The sequence below is a fragment of the Bubalus bubalis genome, chromosome 11 (assembly GCF_019923935.1).
Source record: "Bubalus bubalis isolate 160015118507 breed Murrah chromosome 11, NDDB_SH_1, whole genome shotgun sequence".
NCBI classification, from domain to species: domain Eukaryota; kingdom Metazoa; phylum Chordata; class Mammalia; order Artiodactyla; family Bovidae; genus Bubalus; species Bubalus bubalis.
In genome coordinates, this window is record NC_059167.1 from 95914037 (window position 1) to 95932264 (window position 18228).

The 18228-nt window shown below is 36.8% G+C and overlaps 1 protein-coding gene across 3 annotated transcripts in view; it reads left to right on the forward strand.

The window, feature by feature from the left end:
- Positions 1–18228, forward strand: part of CERT1 (ceramide transporter 1) — a 132805-nt gene that overhangs the window by 50597 nt on the left and 63980 nt on the right. For all 3 annotated transcript variants that reach the window (XM_025296391.3, XM_006074038.4, XM_006074037.4), the window contains exons 5-6: positions 11240–11347; positions 11725–11863. In XM_025296391.3, coding sequence (XP_025152176.2) covers positions 11240–11347; positions 11725–11863 — 247 coding nt within the window. The remainder of the gene's footprint in view (positions 1–11239; positions 11348–11724; positions 11864–18228) is intronic.

Consider the following 18228-nt stretch of genomic DNA (forward strand, 5'->3'; position numbering starts at 1 on the left):
GTTTTTTTTTTTTTTTTTTTTTAATCAGTGTTCAGTATTGTATTTGAATTTTTATTCAGTCAGGAGGGAAGATTTCTGACAGTCATCTGGACAGATGTGATTCTGCTTTTGTTCTATCTGATATGGAAATGTAGTGGTGGGTGGCATGGCTTATGCATATTGACAGCAGTGGAAACTATTTTCTCATTTTACTTGCTGAGTATATCGAACATTCACTGGAAGAAAATGTTTCTTAAAAAATCAAGGTACATAAAACTATTCGTTTTCATCAAACATGCCTTTTTACCAAATACCTGAAAAACAGTTTTGCTTTCATTGTCTTAATTGTGTGATAGATATTCTGGGCTTGTGTGGTATTGAGGTATGAAAGACAGCATTGTGTTAAGAATCATAAGAATAGGTAGCAAAGTAGATGAAAGTTCTTTAAGTTAAAATGTTATCCTCAAAAAAAAAAAATTCCGTCATTTTTCAGTCATATATCAAGTTCATGTTCTTGACAGACAAGTTGTGATCGTTGGCAGGAATATGTATGTATCAGTGTTTATTTCTTAGCCCCTTGGTCTCTTCAGTAGCACCCGCCTTGATCTGTAGAAGGATAGACTGTAACTAACCAGTGTTATCATTTAATCCTGTGGAAAGTCTTTAAGTGTAGGTATTATTCCCATTTTGCATAAAAGTGAGATTGCACAGATTATGAGAACATTGGTTAGTGAGTGGTAACATTATTCCAAGAACCAAACCTCAATTTTTTGTAATACACTCCACTTTGTAGTTAGTTCCAGCTTTTTTCTCATGGGTGCATAGTTGAATACTAAGAAATAAATCATCAATCTCCTTAAAAAAAGAATCTTCTCCATACAGTTAGATCTAAAAATTCTTAAGTCTTTTAAAACCATTCCTGCAAATAGTTGTATTGATCAGATTTCATTGGCTCCCCTTGCCCTGGGTTTTTTTAAAGTAACTTTTATTAATTAAAAGGAAGAAGTTACAAAATTACCATCAGTCTTATAACCAAGACAGTTCTTCATTTTGGTGTATTTCCTTCGTATTCTCTGTGCATTTTGCCCCTGTAACTTTATGGAAATAACAAAGTTTATATCCTGTTGTTGACTTTTTAACTCTAACATCATTTTCTCCTTATAACACAACTTCATTAATATTTCATTATATTTTAATTTTGGTACTCATTTGCTTATTCTTAGGCCTTTAGATGGTTTCAATTATTTTTTGCATTTAGTTTTTACTCCCTTCCTACATAAAGTATTTTTCTGTAATTTGTGTCCTCATAAAGGATTCTCAGAAGTAGGACTACTCTACTTAAGGATATTAGCACTTTTGTTGCATGTTGTCAGGTTATTTCCCAGACTGACGTTCATTCTATCTACAAAATGTGTAGATCTTCCTTTCTCTGCTCTGCATCTCTACCAGCTTCATTAATTTTTAACCTTTTCTAAGTGAGATAGATTAAACATGTGTTCTATGACTACATTTTTTGTTTTTATTTTTGTAGCGGTGATACATGATTACTGTAAATAATTCAAACAATACAGCCAATACTGAAAACTATATAAAAGAAATTGAAAATTCTGGCCACATAGAAATGACCACTCTTCATGTTTGATAAAGATTTCTTCCAGATAATTTCTTTGCATGTACACCTTAGATTCCATACTACTTTGTAGCTTTTCCTTCACTCAACAGTAAGTTACAAGGATCTTTTTGTGTTTGAAATAGATTTCGTTCCTCCCTTACTCCCTGAGAAAAGAATGCATGTCTTTTTTAGAAAAGTTTGGTTTGTGATTGAAGCCCCAGAGTAATTAAGAATGATCATTTGCTGACTGTTGTTTTATGTGCATGTATTTCTTTCAGGATCCTTGCAGGAAAGAATTAATAGTTCAGGTCCCCTGGCCAAATACCATCTTAACATTTCAACAGTCCTGCAAATACTACTTGGAGAAGGCAATGGCACCCCACTCCAGTACTCTTGCCTGGAAAATCCCATGGACGGAGGAGCCTGGTGGGCTGCAGTCCATGGGGTTGCTAAGAGTCGGACATGACTGAGCGACTTCATTTTCACTTTTCACTTTCATGCGTTGGAGAGGGAAATGGCAACCCACTCCAGTGTTCTTGCCTGGAGAATCCCAGGGACGGGGGAGCCTGGTGGGCTGCCGTCTATGGGGTTGCACAGAGTCGGACACTACTAGAGTGACTTAGCAGCAGCAGCAGAAAATACTACTTAGACATATTAACCCTGTTTTTTCTCTTATTGGGACATTTAAAGGAGTCTCAAAAAGTAGCGTTAATTATTTTGCCACTCTCATCTCTTTGCAGTTAGATAAAAAGAATGAAATTATGACCTTTTTACTTTATACCTATGAAACTTCCTTCTAAAAGCAAATATACGTTGGCCCCCTTTTCTTCAGCAAATCATAAATTAAGATAGTTAATGAGCAGTGCTGGTATTTTGTTACATCTGCTGCTAGCTACTTTTAAATTTATTTACCTCTGTAAAAGTGTTTCTCAAGTAGAGATATAAAGGAATATCCTGACTTTGTGCAAAGGTGAAGAAGCAATGGTAGCTAATACTTACTAAGCACTTATGATGTAATATAAATATTACAAAGTATTGTTAAAGATTTCTTCACTATGAAGCACACTTCTTATATCCTTGTCTACTTCTTCAAGTTCCACTGTTTCAAAACAGGTATTTCTCTACAAAAAACAGAGGCTAGAACAAAAGACTTTATTATAGCTTTACTGACTAAACACATTTTAAATAATAGATAATAAATGAATAGGGAGGCTGACAGTAGTTTAGTTTAATTGTACTTCTGCCTCTAACAGGGACTTATTAGCAGTGTGTGAACTTGATCCAAGGAGAAATATGAGCCAAATAGGATTTAAAACAGAAAGTGAAGTATCAGATGTCTGTTTTTAAAGTACCACCCTGGCTACACTAGAAAAGATTTCAAGAGGAACTAGACTAAAAGTAGTTAGAAATCTGGAGGATTTATCCAAATGAGATACTAGATGACCACAGCTGGAAAACAGCAGTGGGAAAAGAGTGAAATGGACAGATTTAAAAGAAGTAGAAGCAGAATCTCTGGATGTTGAGGCAGTACAGTAATGATTAACATCATGGGCTCTTGAATTTGGAATTAAATCCTGGCTCCCTTACTTACCAGTTGTGCAACTCATCACATAAAATCACCTACAAAATGGGTTAATATTAGTACCCATTTTACTTAGGCTTTTAAAAGGATTAAATGAGATAATTCACTTAAAGCTCTAGCATCAGCCCTGGCACAAAGTAAGTATCCTAAGTATTAGCTTTTACTATTGGTATTGGTGTTATAATTCATCCAGCTTGGCTCTGTGGGATTTATATATAAAATATCCATGTAAAATTGCTCAACTCTTTCATCAGCCTTCCTCTCAAGGCAAACCAAGAAAGATCTCTCCTATCCTTTAGTACTTGTTTTCTAAAGCTAGAGTGGAAATATTGTTAAACAACTTGCCTTTATACAGCCTCGTTTGATTTATCTGTTATTTCTTATCTCCATTTTAATGTAATTAAGAAAAAACAGCTGGGCTTCTAGACTCCCTACAAGGGGAAGGATTTGAAAAACAGATGATGACTGAATTTCAGAGTGTCAAAGTTAGTTTATTTGGAATCATCTTTTGTGACACAGATTGGGTTCTTAAAAAGCTTTTGGTGGACTTCACTGGTGGCACGGTGGGTTGGAATCGACCTGGCCAGTTGCAGGGGACACGGGTTTGATCCCTGGTCCAGGAAGACTCCACGTGCCACAAAGCAGCTAAGCCTGTGCACCATAACTACTGAGCCTTCCTGCTGCAGCTCCTGAAGCCCATGTGCCCCAGAGCCTGTTTTCCACAACAAGAAACGCCCGTGCACTGCAATGAAGAGTGGCCCCCACGCTCTGTGACTTGAAAGGCCTGTGAGAGTGGCCCCCACGCTCTGTGACTTGAAAGGCCTGTGCGCAGCAATGAAGACCTGGTGCAACCAAAAATCAGTTAATTAATAAATGTTTTAAAATTCCCATTAAAGAAAGCTTTTGGTGCAGAGGATATATTTGGTAGCTTTCTGAGAAGTCTAATTTCCCCTACAGATTAAACAAGATATGTATTATTATAAGTACAAGAGAGGAATGTCTGAAATCAAGGAGAGTGGGCACTGCTGTTGGTACTCTCTACTTCTGTAGTATCATATTTGGGCACTGTTGTAGTTCTTTGGATTGTGGTAGGCAGTGTCTTATTTTCTTTTACCCCTCTAGCCTTCTTTTAATACTTAAATAGGATGTGCAGTAAGGCCATAGTTAACCCTTCCAGCCTTATCTCACTACAACACTACTTACTTAGATACTTCTGTAAATGAAGGCCTATCTTGTGCTTATTAGAAGAAAATGAAAAATGAATAACCAAGTTCCATAAATGACCTTCAAATGAGGTATTTTATTTGATAATTGTTTTTTTATTTATTCTTTAATTGAAGGATAATTGCTTTACAGAATTGTGTTGTTTTCTGTCAAACCTCAACATGAATGAGCCATGGGGATACATATGTCCCCTCCCTTTTGAACCTCCCTTCCATCTCCCGCCCCAACCCACCCCTCTAGGTTGATGCAGAGCCCCTCTTTGAGTTTCCTGAGACATACAGCAAATTCCTCTTGGCTATCTATTTTACATATGGTAATGTAAGTTTCCATGTTACTCTCTCCATACATCTCACCCTCTCCCCATGTCCATAAGTCTGTTCTCTATGTCTCTTTCTCAATTGCTGCCTGCAAATAAATTCTTCAGTACCATTTTTCTAGATTCCGTATATTTGTCTTATTATACAATATTATTTTTCTCTTTCTGGCTTACTTCATTCTGTATAATAGGCTCTAGGTTCATTCACCTCATGAGACCTGCCTGAAATGTGTTCCTTTTTATGGTTGAGTAATATTCCATTGTATATATGTACCACAACTTCTTTATCCATTCATCGGTTGAGATAGTGGTTTTTCAGTTGTGATAGAAGAATGACTAGGAAGCATTCCACTGTGGTTTGAGAAAAATATCTTGAGAGAAAGCAAATATATTCTATTCATTTATCCATATTGCTGCTGGGTTCTAGGCAGTCAGAAATGGATGAAATCTTCAATACAATTTTTTAAAATACATTTAAAATTTTCTTTGATATATGAGATAATGCAATTTTCTGGAAATCATTGTAGGTTCAACCCTTCCTACATCTGATACATTGTTAGTGTCATTTTCTGAATAAATTGTGTTATGTTTTATCTTTCCAGCTGGTTCAACCCCTTTGTTGAACATTTGGGCCTCCACTGGATATATACATTTTTAGCCTAAGTTTTGGTGTTTTCAGCTTGATATAGAGAATTGTAGTTCTAGACTAGCTATATCATTTTAAAGATAAGAAAAATAAGCCCCAGAAGGTAATGGCTGACTGGGCTGGCTGTCTGGTGGTGACAGTGACCGTCAAGCCCGTGTCCTCCTGCTCCTGTGCTCTTTGCACTTCAGAGGCTGGTGCTTCTGAAGGGGGAGCCATACATATTTGAAAGGCTGAACAGATTTTTAATGTAAGTGAAATTGTACCAAATTCTATTATAGCAAATATTAATAATTTGTTTACCTGGAATCATAAGCAAAATTATTGCTGTTGCAACTTATTATGATACTTAAGCCATAATCCTGTTGATTACATTGTTCTCTTGGCTGTGGTGTCTTGCTTCTCATGTGGTTTGCTTTAAAATGATATTGAAAGTAGATTTGTGGATACTGGCAACACGGCAGGCGCATTTGGTTTTATTAAGAGTTTTAGAGTTTCAGTTTCTGGAAAATACTCCTTTGTTCTTATGTTAACATTTAGTCTTACTTCTCTTTTCTCTTTTCCCATAATTAAAATGGAAAGGGACAGTGTTGGGTAGACCTATGCCACTAAACAGAGAATTCTTGACACCATGAGGAAGTTCATTTCTTTCTCAGTTTCTTTGGTTGCTTCTTCCTGGAGAATATTATTAGGACAAGGAATAAGCTTTTCAGAAGGCAAGTGCTATGAAAAAATAAATGAGCTTTTTTCTTGTATCTTATACCACTGCTTTCAGAGTGTAGATGGGCTGATGAACAGACTGTGCAAAATGAGAATAGATGTTTATCTCCTGTGTGAATGAGCCAAACTAATGTGACATGTGGCCTGTGGGATATCTTAGTTCCCCAACCAGGGATTGAACCTGCGCTCCCTGCATATCTTAACCAGTGGACCACCAGGGAAGTCCCTAGAGTTCTCTTTTCAAATTAGTTCTTAGGCATTTCTGGTCCTTTTTAAAACCTGTAACTTTGAACTGTATGATTTAATTTATTGTGATCTTCAGTGTTCTCAAAAGATCAAGATACAGAAGGTAAAAGTAAGGGATTTAGTATGAAGGTTACTGTCGTACTTTGACCAATAGTAACCTTTGTATCAACTTTCCAAGTACACTGCTTGGAAAACACCAGAGTGCTACTGACCCCCTCTGGTGGTCAAAAGATTATGCTTTTTCCTCCCCCTAAAATGAGGAGGAGTATTATAATAAAAGTGTGGTCTCATTACTGTAATATTTAAAAGAACCCCACCTTGTACTATATAGGACATGTTCAGTAAATATGTCATTGAACCAAAATGGCATTTTATGTTTATATAAAACACATTGATGAATACTGCTTACAAAACAGCTATCCCATCATGGTTTTTTTTGGTAAAGCAATTTGTGTGAGGGAATCTTAAAGCATATATGTTAAAAGGGGGAAATATTCCTGTAGTGACTTCATTTGAATTCCACATTATTAATTTTAGATGGAAATCAATGTTTTAAAAAATACTATTTTGGTGATTAGAGGTTGTAAATAAGTTCCACTTTTTTTCATGTGGAAAAGCGGGATTAAGAAAAAAAGCTATGTACCTTTAATGTATTATCCCTAAAATTGTACCAATAAAATTTTGAAAGCATGTTACAATTTTTAAGAACATTTAACAGTGTATATCCATTGTAACCATAAAGAACTTTCTTCCCATTTTCCTCACCCCACCTTCAAAACACAGATGATAAATTCAGGCTGAGTATTGTTGCCTTTAAGGTGAACATCTTAGAAAGCCCAAATAGATGTCAACAACATTGCAGCTTTTCAGAGTAGTTTTATACCCTTTAGAATAATTTTTAGCCCCTGTGACAAAATGTTTTTAAAACATTGATATCCCTGGGGGACCTCCCTGGTAATCCAGTGACTAAGACATCATGCTCCCAGTGCAGGGGGCCCAGCGTTGATGGATCCCTGGTCAGGGAGCTAGATGTCACATGCAGCGAAGAGTTTGCATGCCGCAACCCAAAAAGAAAAAGATCCTCCATGCCACAAATAAAACTCAGCGTGGCCAACTAAATAAATAAATAATAAAATTTTTAATTATTAAAAATAAAAGAAAAATATTGATATCTTTGACAGATTTTTGAGAGAAATGCAGTACCAAATCAAGCCATGTCATGTGAATAGGAAAGGCAGTCAAGCTTAGTTATACAGTTTGTAGCTAGTCCTTTAAAGTAGTAAGGCCATTTTAAAATTTATATTCTGCAGCTCCCCAAAATGATTTTAGATAGCTCCATTTTGTGGCTGTATCATAAAATTACTCTCAATATTATAATAGTACCTAGGAATCTTTGATGCATTGTTGCCAGAATGATAGGCATTTCCAGAATGACTGGTTTTTAAACAGGGGTGATTCATTTGTATGTGCATGTATATATTTGTTAAGCACTTAGATTGTTTTTAAAGTTGTCCCAGTGCAGTTACTGACACAGAATGACAAATGAACCCCCATTATTTAAACTGAATAAAATGAAATTGATATTCATGAGTATACTATATTTTTTTCCCTTAGAATGATATATATAATTTATAATACAATTTATTTCAGTGAAACTTTGTTAGAAATAGAAACATGGTTATTCTAAATGCTCAGACTCAACATTCATTTACTATCCATTACTTAAAATGTACAGCAACATTATTGCTATAGTAGAGTCTTTGTTCTGTCATGCCTTTGTTGTAAGGAGATATTATTATTTTGAAATAGTGGAACCTGAAGAAACAGACAAGAATATAAGAAGTATCTTTTAGAGTCAAAAAATGTTTAGTAAAGCTTTGTAGTGTTTGTATTTTGTTTCAAGATCTTAAAGTTTGACTTACTCTGTTTAGGACTCATTAATAAAAAGCATGTAAATGGAGAGGGTATTTGGATTTGAATTTCAAATTGTTTGGTTCTAAATATTTTTAAATAAATATCTAAAATTGTTTTTAAATAAAATTTTGATTGAAAATTATGAGTTTTATATTTACATGGACAGTTTGAATTAATTACTGGTTAGAAATGAATGACATACAAGTATCTGAGACAAGTGACTTCTGAAGTGCCTTATATTTTTAGTCCATTACATTTAATAGTCCATTAAATCTATTTAGTCCAAGAGATTTTTCTTATTTTTAATTCCAGTCTTCTGTATTTAAATCTATGAAAAACTTTGCCAAAACAGTACAGCAGTTAAAATGTAGAAACACTGTGCTCAGAAAGTTAGTACTCCTTTCAGATGGGAAACAGAAACTAGAGCCGCAAGAAACCTAGGTCAGTGCCTTTGTTCCAGGACATTATTTGATTAAAAAAAGTCTTATTTTTTTAATGAATTATATGATTTCTGTAATTAGAATTCTCTTTTATTGGGATTCTGTTATACTGAAACAAGCTTACCTTTTTTTCTTTAGCTATTTTATTGAGGTACAATTTATAAAATGTATCAGTTTAACTGGACACTTTGAGTTTTGACAACTGTAATGTATTCTCACCAAAATTTATCTTTGTAGTTAGTGTCCCCACTGTCCCCTGGCCTGCTTTTCTCATGAACTATAACTTTGTCTTTTTTTAACAGTCAGTTTTCTTGAGGTAGCTTATATACAATGCATATACTTAATCCTTTCATTAATAGTTTCCCTGGCACCAAAATGCTTACTTTGTAATTTCTACCTTATTACTAAAATATTGCTTTGCTTTGAGATAGGGAGTGGTGTAGGGTGATAACAAGTCTTGGAGAAGAGCTTTGATTCCATCTAGTCATCACTTTTATGGAGTGCAGGAGGAGAAGAGGGTGACAGAGGATGAGATGGTTGAATGGCATCATCAACTCAATGGACGTGAATTTAAGCAAACTCTGGGAGATAGCGAAGGACAGGATAGCCTGGTGTGCTGCAGTCCATGGGGTCGCAAAGAGTTGGACACGACTGAGTAGCTGAACAACATAAGTGTGTAATTTGTCGGTAAATTCACAGTTAAGAACGTATTGCAGTACCTTTATAGCTAGAATGTTTTGTGAACAATCATTATTAAAGTATGATAATTTTATTTTGAATCTTTAACAACCAGTATGTGCTGGAAGCTTGGACTTTGGGAAGCATATGCTAGGTATGATGCTAAAAATGATTAGGTATTATTTTACTTCTTAAGTTTATGACTAGGATTAAAATTGTGCACGGTACTTCTAAAATCTATAGAAAGTAATCAGAGACCCTAAATACTTGAACAGGTTTTAGGTATTTGAAACTTATTTTTTCCAAATGTTCAATTCCTTTGTCTATATTTTTGAAAAGTGAAAATTAGTAGCTCAGCCGTGTCCAACTCTCTGCGATCCCATGGACTGTGTGTAACTCACCAGGCTCCTCGGTCCAGGGAATTGTCCAGGCAAAAGAGTGCTGGAGTGTGTTGCTGTCTCCTTCTCCAGGGGATCTTGCTGACCCAGGGATCGAACCCAGGTCTCCTGCATTGCAGGCAGATTCTTTACCATTTGAGCCACAAGGGAAGTACTGCATTTTCCTAGGGAGGATGAGATACAAAAATGATACTCTCAAGCAGGGGTCCCCAACCTTTTTGACACCAGGGGCCTGTTTGATTGAAGGTAATTTTTCCACAGATGGGATCAGGGGATGCTTTCAGGATGATTCAACTGCAGCAGTGGGGTGCATCTGTAAATACAGATGAGGTTTCACCCACTTACCAGCCTCACCTCCTGCTCTGCAGCCTAGTTCCTAATAGGCCACGGTACTGGTACCAGTCTGTGGCACCGTGGGTTGGGGACCCCTAAAGAGTAGCAGTTCTTCAAAATTAGATCACAGTGCTGAGTCTAAATAAAGCCTTCTATCGTGTGATGACAAAATAGGTTGGGAAAATTGGGGATTTTCTTTGTGTCATGAACTGTTAAGGTCACTCCAAAAATGGAAAAAATTGCAACTGTCTTACAGAAGGTCAGAGTCCAGTAGTCCAGAAGTAGTAATGAAATATAACTATTAAAATTGAGTAGTAGATACCATAATCATAATAGGTTAAGAATGTTGAGAATACAGAGTCAAACTACCTGAAATAATAGGAAAGGCTTCATTGAGACAGAGATATTTGAGCTATGTCAGGATAAGTAATTTGTTAAAGTACTCCAAGTTTCCTTTTTTTTTTCCTTTTGGTCCTTGTTCCACCAAAATTTTTTACCATGGTAAAATATGAATGACGATCTATCATTTTAGCTTTTTAACTGTACAATTCTGTGACATTAAATTTATCCACATTGTTATTCAACCATCATCACATCTATCTCCAGAACTTCATCTTATCCAGCTCTGTACCTAGTAGATTCTAACACCTCATTCTCCTATCTTCCTAGCTCCCTGATAACCACGACTCCACTTTCTGTCTCCATGAATTTACCTATTATAGGTAGCTCTCATATTATAAACGGTTAGCCCACTAGCCCAGCATGTAGTTGGTATTCAGTAAATTTCTAAATTAATGGCAGCTAGCAATTGAAACACATTGCTTATGCCAGTGGATTGCCTATATTTCTTGAGTGAACTCTTATTTCTAATTATTGTTCCAATAACCTTATTTTTTAATTTTTTACAATAACCTTATTAGTTTATATGGAAACTTTTGTTTTCTCAAATATTTTTCCAGTTTTATAATTGATCATGTAACATTGTATTAGTTTAAAGTTTACAGCATAAAGATTTGATGTTTGTATATATTGTGAAATGCTTACTACAATAAGTTTACTTAATGTTCATCACCTGACATGGTTAAAAAGTTTTTTCTTGTGATGATTAAGTATTTTTTATTTAATTTTTTCATGTAGTTTACTTTCCTTTTTAGACTGAATCTGGATATGGATCTGAATCCAGCTTGCGTCGACATGGCTCCATGGTGTCATTGGTATCCGGAGCAAGTGGCTATTCTGCAACATCCACCTCCTCGTTCAAGGTTTGTAATTATGACTGCTTTAAGTTATGGCAGCATAAATTGAGTTTAGTACTGAATGTTGTGAGCAGAACTTATTTAATAGTTTTTTGAAAAAAAACTTTCATAATTTTTAATCACAATGTTAATTTGAAAATATTAAATATTAGCAAGTTGTCAGGCTTATTTCTCTCATTTCCTTCAGGCTTATCACTGTCAAACAGTTAATTAGTTTCAAGTCTTTCCCTGGAAATACTACATTGAACTTGACAACTCTTCCTACCCCAAGCCCTCAGTAGTAAGATATAGACCTTAAATTAAAAGATGATGAAATCCCATGGGACTAAGTAAATTTTAATTTTGTTAACTTGGATTCCATCCTCCCATTTTCTCTGTTGCAGAAGGGCCACAGTTTACGTGAGAAACTGGCTGAAATGGAAACCTTTAGAGATATACTGTGTAGACAAGTTGATACTCTACAGAAGTTCTTTGATGCCTGTGCTGATGCTGTCTCCAAGGATGAATTTCAAAGGGATAAAGGTTAATTAGGCTATTACCACTATTTTTACTTGGAAAATGAATGGATTTAAAGCCTCTTGATCTTAAAGGGTAATGTCTTTAAGTGATGAAGGTAATTATAGTCACTTTTGCTGCACATCACTAATGTCACAGATTTCAGTGTCCACGTAACTTGTGTACTTTAATAGCACCTTAATTAATCTGATCACCCATACCAGATATCATTGAAGATTTTAAAATGATTTTTTAACTCTTTATTTTATTAAAGAAATGTAATATCATCTTGATAATATGGAGCATTTCACATGATTATGTCTAATAAATTGCACCCTATGACAAGTCATAAGAGACAAGCATATGTTTATGTTAAATCCTCCACATCAGGAATCAGTCAGTCTTTTTTCCCTCCCTCTTCCTCTTCTTCCTTTCCCTCTTTCCTCTCTTTCTCTTCCTCTGTCTTCCTTTCCTCTGCCCTTTTTCTCATAGAGGAAGATGGATATTCTGGGTAATGGAATAGAATAATCATGGAATGACATGTACATATATAAGTAATTTCTAGGGAGGTTTTTTTCCTTTAAGAGTTAAAAAAGAGAGATGATATTTAGTTAACCTGTAATATGAATTCTAAAGATACTTTTCATTTGTTACTGCTCAATATTACTGGTGTAGTATCTGTTCTTCAGTTTTTCTCTTAATCTGCTATATGGGCAAAAATGAACTGCTCATAACAGTATTACTAAATAGTGCTAAGTTCATTCCCAGTATGACTAGGTTGCCTGACATGCTTTTATTTTTTGGTATTATTAAATGTGTTATGTGGGTTTATATTCTTTCTGTTAACTTGCCTGCAAGATGGCCGAGTAGAAGAACATGAGCTTATTCCTTCTTACATATTCTTTTCCTATTCTCTGTTCTTTTTTCCCTTTCTCTACTTTGTTTTGGATTGAATATTTTTTATAATTCTATTTTTTGTCTCCTTTGTTGACTTTTTGTTAAATTTGTTATTACAGTGGCTATTTCAGGGTTTATAGTATACACATTTAAGTTTTACAGTCTACCTTCGAGTAATATACCACTTCTTTTATTGTGTAAAAACCTAGAATAATATATTTCCATCTCTCCCTACTACTAAGGCAAAGCAGCTCAGCATTCTCTAGCCAGTTCCCTATGTATTGTCCCAGGTCTGTGTTGTAGGGACACTTTACCTGCTCCACATAGACTTTGGGTCCTTTTCCCTGGAATCCTTTCAGATGGTTCTTTCTATGACCTCTGTAGTTCCTCAACTTATATGTGCTATCAGTACTCTACACAAGACTCTCAGTGGGACCTTCTGCCCCTATCCAGAGTTCTGTCTCTGTACAGTACAGCTCTCTTCTCCCAAGTACTCAGCCTTCTGAACTCTATTGACCTTTCTCTATCTGGATTTTCAGCTCCATTTTCTCACCTCAGAGAGTACCAGGCTCCTCCCGAGTTCCTCCTTACTCCGCAGCTTGGAAACCCTCACCGCAATAGACTGGACCAGTCACAGGGCTCACATCATTCGTTCCCCAACCCTTATGGATCACTGTCCGTTGTTGCCTGATAGCCAATGTCTTGAAAACCATTGTTTCGCATATTTTGTCTGATTTTTTAATTTCATGCTAGAGGGTAAATTCTCTCCTTGTTGTTCCATTTTTGTCTGAAGCAGAAGCCCATATTCCTCTTAAAATACTTAATTTTATCTAAAGTAGACTTGAAATTCTTTATATTTGATACACTTTAAGTTTTTGGCTCTTTAATATTTAATGTTTATTTCTCTAAAAAATAAAGACGGTTGAACTTTTATTTCTCATTAATTAAAAAAAAGTATACTTATTTTTCTGTCAAAGTAGACCTTACATATCAGCTTTCATTTGCTTGCAGACAGCAAGGAAACTGTCCTTTAAACTAAAACAAGGTAGATACAGAGTTGAATTGTTCTTAATTTTTAAATGGTCCACGTCTCCATGTCAATAATACATAGCATTTTAAGGATGAAAGTGATGGTGGAAGGAGCGGAAATTGACATGCATTCACAACCAAGTTGTGTAGAAGATTTGAAAAATATCTTTAGATACTATTCATGTTTGACTATATAGCAACAGTGATGTGTGTGTGCTCTGTCATGTCTGACTCTTAGTGATTCCATGGACTGTGGCTGCCAGGCTCCTCTGTCCATGGGATTTCCCTCACAAGACTGTTGGAGTGAGTTGCCATTTCCTTCTCCAGGGAATCTTCCTGACCCAGGGATCAAACCCACATCTCTTGCATCTCCTGCATTGCCGGTGAATTCTGTACCACTAGCGCCAGTACTCTTGCCTGGAAAGTCCCATGGACGGAGGAGCCTGGTGGGCTGCAGTCCATGGGGTCGCACAGAGTCGGACACAACTGAAGTGACTTAGCAGCAGCAGCAGCAGCAGCACCACTTGGAAAGTGCAACAGTGACAGACTAACATACTGGTTTGCTAAGGCTGCCGTCACCAAAGTACTCTGTCACCTGTGGCTTAAACAGCAGAAATTTATTTCTCCACAGTCTGGAAGCTAAAAATGTGAAATCATGGTTTTGGCAAGTTTGGTTTCTTCTGAAACCATGAGGGTCATGAGGGAAGGATCTGTTCTAGACTTCTTTCCTTGCCTTGTGGATGAGCATCTGCTCCACATGTCTTCACATTATCTTCCTATCTTCCTTCGTAAGTGTCCATGTCCAGACTTCCTTCTCCTATAAGGACACTGGGCATCTTGACTTATTGACTGGGCCCATTGTCATGACCTCATTTTAATTTGATTACCTCTATGAAGACCGTGTCTCCAAATACAGTCATAATTTGGAGTCAAGGTTAGGACGTCAACATATGAATTTAGTTGCAGCACGATTCAGCCATAACAACTAATTTCCCTATAAATGGCTATTTTGCAAAATTTTATTTTTAAGAGTACGTGCTAGGTAAAGCTGAAATAAGAACATGGAATAAGAACATTAAGGGCCATAGTTTCTTGCTTCAACTACACATCAGAATTGCCAACCTAAGGATCTCTGTAGGTGTAGTAATACTTTCACTAAATTACCAAGACTAAATTATCTGTGACTTTAAGTAATTTTTAGAATCACACGCTTCTTTCATTGTGTGTCACTGAAATGATAATAGCAAGCTCTCATTTTAAGTGTTCAGTGTTTTTATTTAAAACATTTTATTATAATTGCTAGTAAGACTGAATGCCCGCTGCCCCCCCTTACCCCCCAACCCCCCTCCCTGTCCACACACACACACTCTTCAGTAAGATTTAATTAACCATTTAGGTCCAGATAGATGGCGCTGGAGAAGGCAATGGCAACCCACTCCAGTGCTCTTGCCTGGAAAATCCCATGGGCGGAGGAGCCTGGTAGGCTGCAGTCCATGGGGTCGTCAAGAGTTGGAGACGTCTGAGCAACTTCACTTTCACTTTTCACTTTCATGCGTTGGAGAAGGAAATGGCAACCCACTCTAGTGTTCTTGCCTGGAGAATCCCAGGGACAGGGGAGCCTGGTGGGCTGCCGTCTATGGGGTCACACAGAGTCGGACACGACTGAAGCGACTTAGCAGCAGCAGCAGATGGCGCTAGTGGTAAAGAACCTGCCTTCCAATGCAGGAGAGGTGGGTTCAATCCCTGGGGTCAAGAAGATCCCTTGGAGGAGGAAATAGCAACCTACTCCAGTATTCTTGACTTGAGAACCCCATAAAAGAGGAGTTTGGTGGGCTACAGTCCATAGGGTTGCAGAGTCAGACAGGACTGAAGCAACTTAACATACACACAAAAACAAGACATATATTCATATTGAAAATAAAGGTTCTGATCTTATTTTTCTATTCATTATTAGTTTGATGACTTGAAATAAATTACTTATTAATTTCTGCACATCTCTTTCCTCTGTAACATGGATGTTGTTATACAAGCACATGATTGTGAGATTTAAATTAGAATATGTACGTTAGCACTGTGCTTAGTAGCAAAAAATCAATAATAGCTGCTGTTACTAATATGGTTAATTTGGATAATTGCAGGGATAATGAAAGCAGGAATGTATAAGATCCAAAGATGGAATTTAGCATAATAGATAATGAGTATTAGTGAAGGAGAGACTGGTCTGATAGGGATGGGAGATTTGTATTAGGACAGTGTTTCAACCCATGTCAGCCATCCCTTAAAGGTGCTTCAGTATGGACAAGGAGTCCTTGGTTGGGAAGGGAAGGGGGAAGGCCACGTTTTACCCAGAGAAGCTTTTGTTTTCATCAGTTTTATATGTTGATTATTTGCTTTAAAAAAAAAAAAAAGGTTGAAAATTTCTGCTTGATAGTACTAGGCTACTGAATGGTTAGGGAGCTGAAAGGAAATCTTCAGTAACCCAAGGTAGATGCTGAGGAGATGAAAGAAGTGCAAAAATTTCGGTATTGAAGACCAGTTAATCATAGTAGTATTGAGCCAAGGTCAGGATCTTGTCTGAGGATGACTAATGACTTAAAGTCAGAGCAGCTTTGTGGTAGCTGATTTCTTAAAGTCAAAGTGAACTCGCTCAGTCATGTCTGACTCTTTGTGACACCATGGACTGTAGCCTACCAAGGTTCTCCGTCCATGGGATTTTCCAAGCAAGAGTACTAGAGTGGCTTGCCATTTCCTTCTTCAGGGGATCTTCCCGACCCAGGAATCAAACCCGGGTCTCCCACATTGCAGGCAGACGCTTTACCCTCTGAGCCACCGTTTCATAGAATTGACCTTATTTGCAAATTATTGATGAGAAGCCAGAGATCCTCAGAATCCGGAAATTTGATTAATCTTGAAACTAAAGTATTTGCAGAAGCTACAATATGGATATTGAAGTCTGTAGGAATAATGACGGGCGTGGAAAAGAAAAATGTCAGTTGGATACTGATAGCAGTTAGCTACTGATAAAATAGTAGGTGTTAGTATTAATAGATAATGGCAGCTTGTGGTTTGAAAATTATTATAAATAAGTACGAATTTTCAGGTAATAATAAAATGAAAGAGCCCAGTAATTAGAAAATGGTAATACTGAATAAAGCTATTTTCCATTTAGTCAGGGAGGGAATAAGAAATAGGAATAGGCTTTGCTTCCATTAAAGAGAGAGTTAAAATAGATGAAATGTTCCTTGTAGACCCAAATTGCTCCTGACGTAAGAAGATAATGACAAGAAGTAAGACGTTAGTTTAATGTGAAGATTTCTCTTGTAGAAAGGGAGTTCAGCAAAAGATAATACTAGGTTGATACAAACGTAATTGTGATTTCAGACCATGAATTTTAAATCATTATTGTTGTTCAGTTGCCAGGTCGTGTCTGACTCTTTGCAGCCCCATTGACTGCAGCACGACTAGACTCAAACACATCTTTATTAATCAAAATAAGAATCATTACAATTAACACATTTTTTGCCAATGAGAAATAAATTTGTTTATTCCTGCAGCATAGAAGTCCATGCTTCAGGATTCACTGAACTCTTGGAAAGCATTTTCTACATCTTGTTAGTTGTGGAAGTATTTTCCCTGCAAAAAGTTGTCTAGATGCTTGAAGATGTGATAGTCAGTTGGTGAGAGCTCAGGTAAATATGGTGGTGGAGGCAAAACTTTGTAGCTCAATTTGTTCAACTTTGGAAGCGTGGGCTGTGCAAGATACAGTCAGGCGTTGTCATGGAGAAGAATTGGGCCCTTTTTGTTGACCAGTGCCAGCTGCCAGCATTGCAATTTTCAGTGCATCTGATCAATTTGTTGAGCATACTTCTCAGATACAGTGGTTTTGCCAGGATTTGGAAAGCTGTAGTGGATCAGACCAGCTACAGACCACCGAACAGTGACCATGGCCTTTTTTTGGTGCATGTTTGGCTTTGGGAAGTGCTTTGGAGCTTCTTCTTGGTCCAGCATTGAGCTGGTCGTCATTGCTTGTCCTGTACAATGCACTGTTCATCACATGTCACAGTCTGATCAAGAAATAGTTTGTTGCTGCTGCCTAGATTAAGAGAAGACAACACTAAAATGATAATTTCTTTTTTATTTCCAGTCAGCTCATGAGGCACCACTTATCAAGCTTTTTCACCTTTTCTAATTTGCTTCAAATGCTGAATGACCATAGAATGGTTGATGTTGATTCTTCAGCAGCTTCTCTTGTAGTTGTAAGAGGATCATTTTCGATGATGGCTGTCACTTGTCATCGTCAACTTCGATGGCCAGCCTCTAGGCTACTCATCCTCAGGGTTCTTGTCTCCTTTGCAAAACTTCTTGAACCCCCATTGCACTGTATGTTTGTTAGCAGTTCCTGGGCCAAATTCATTGTTGATGTTGTGAGTTGTCTCCACTGCTTTACGAACCATTTTGAACTCAAA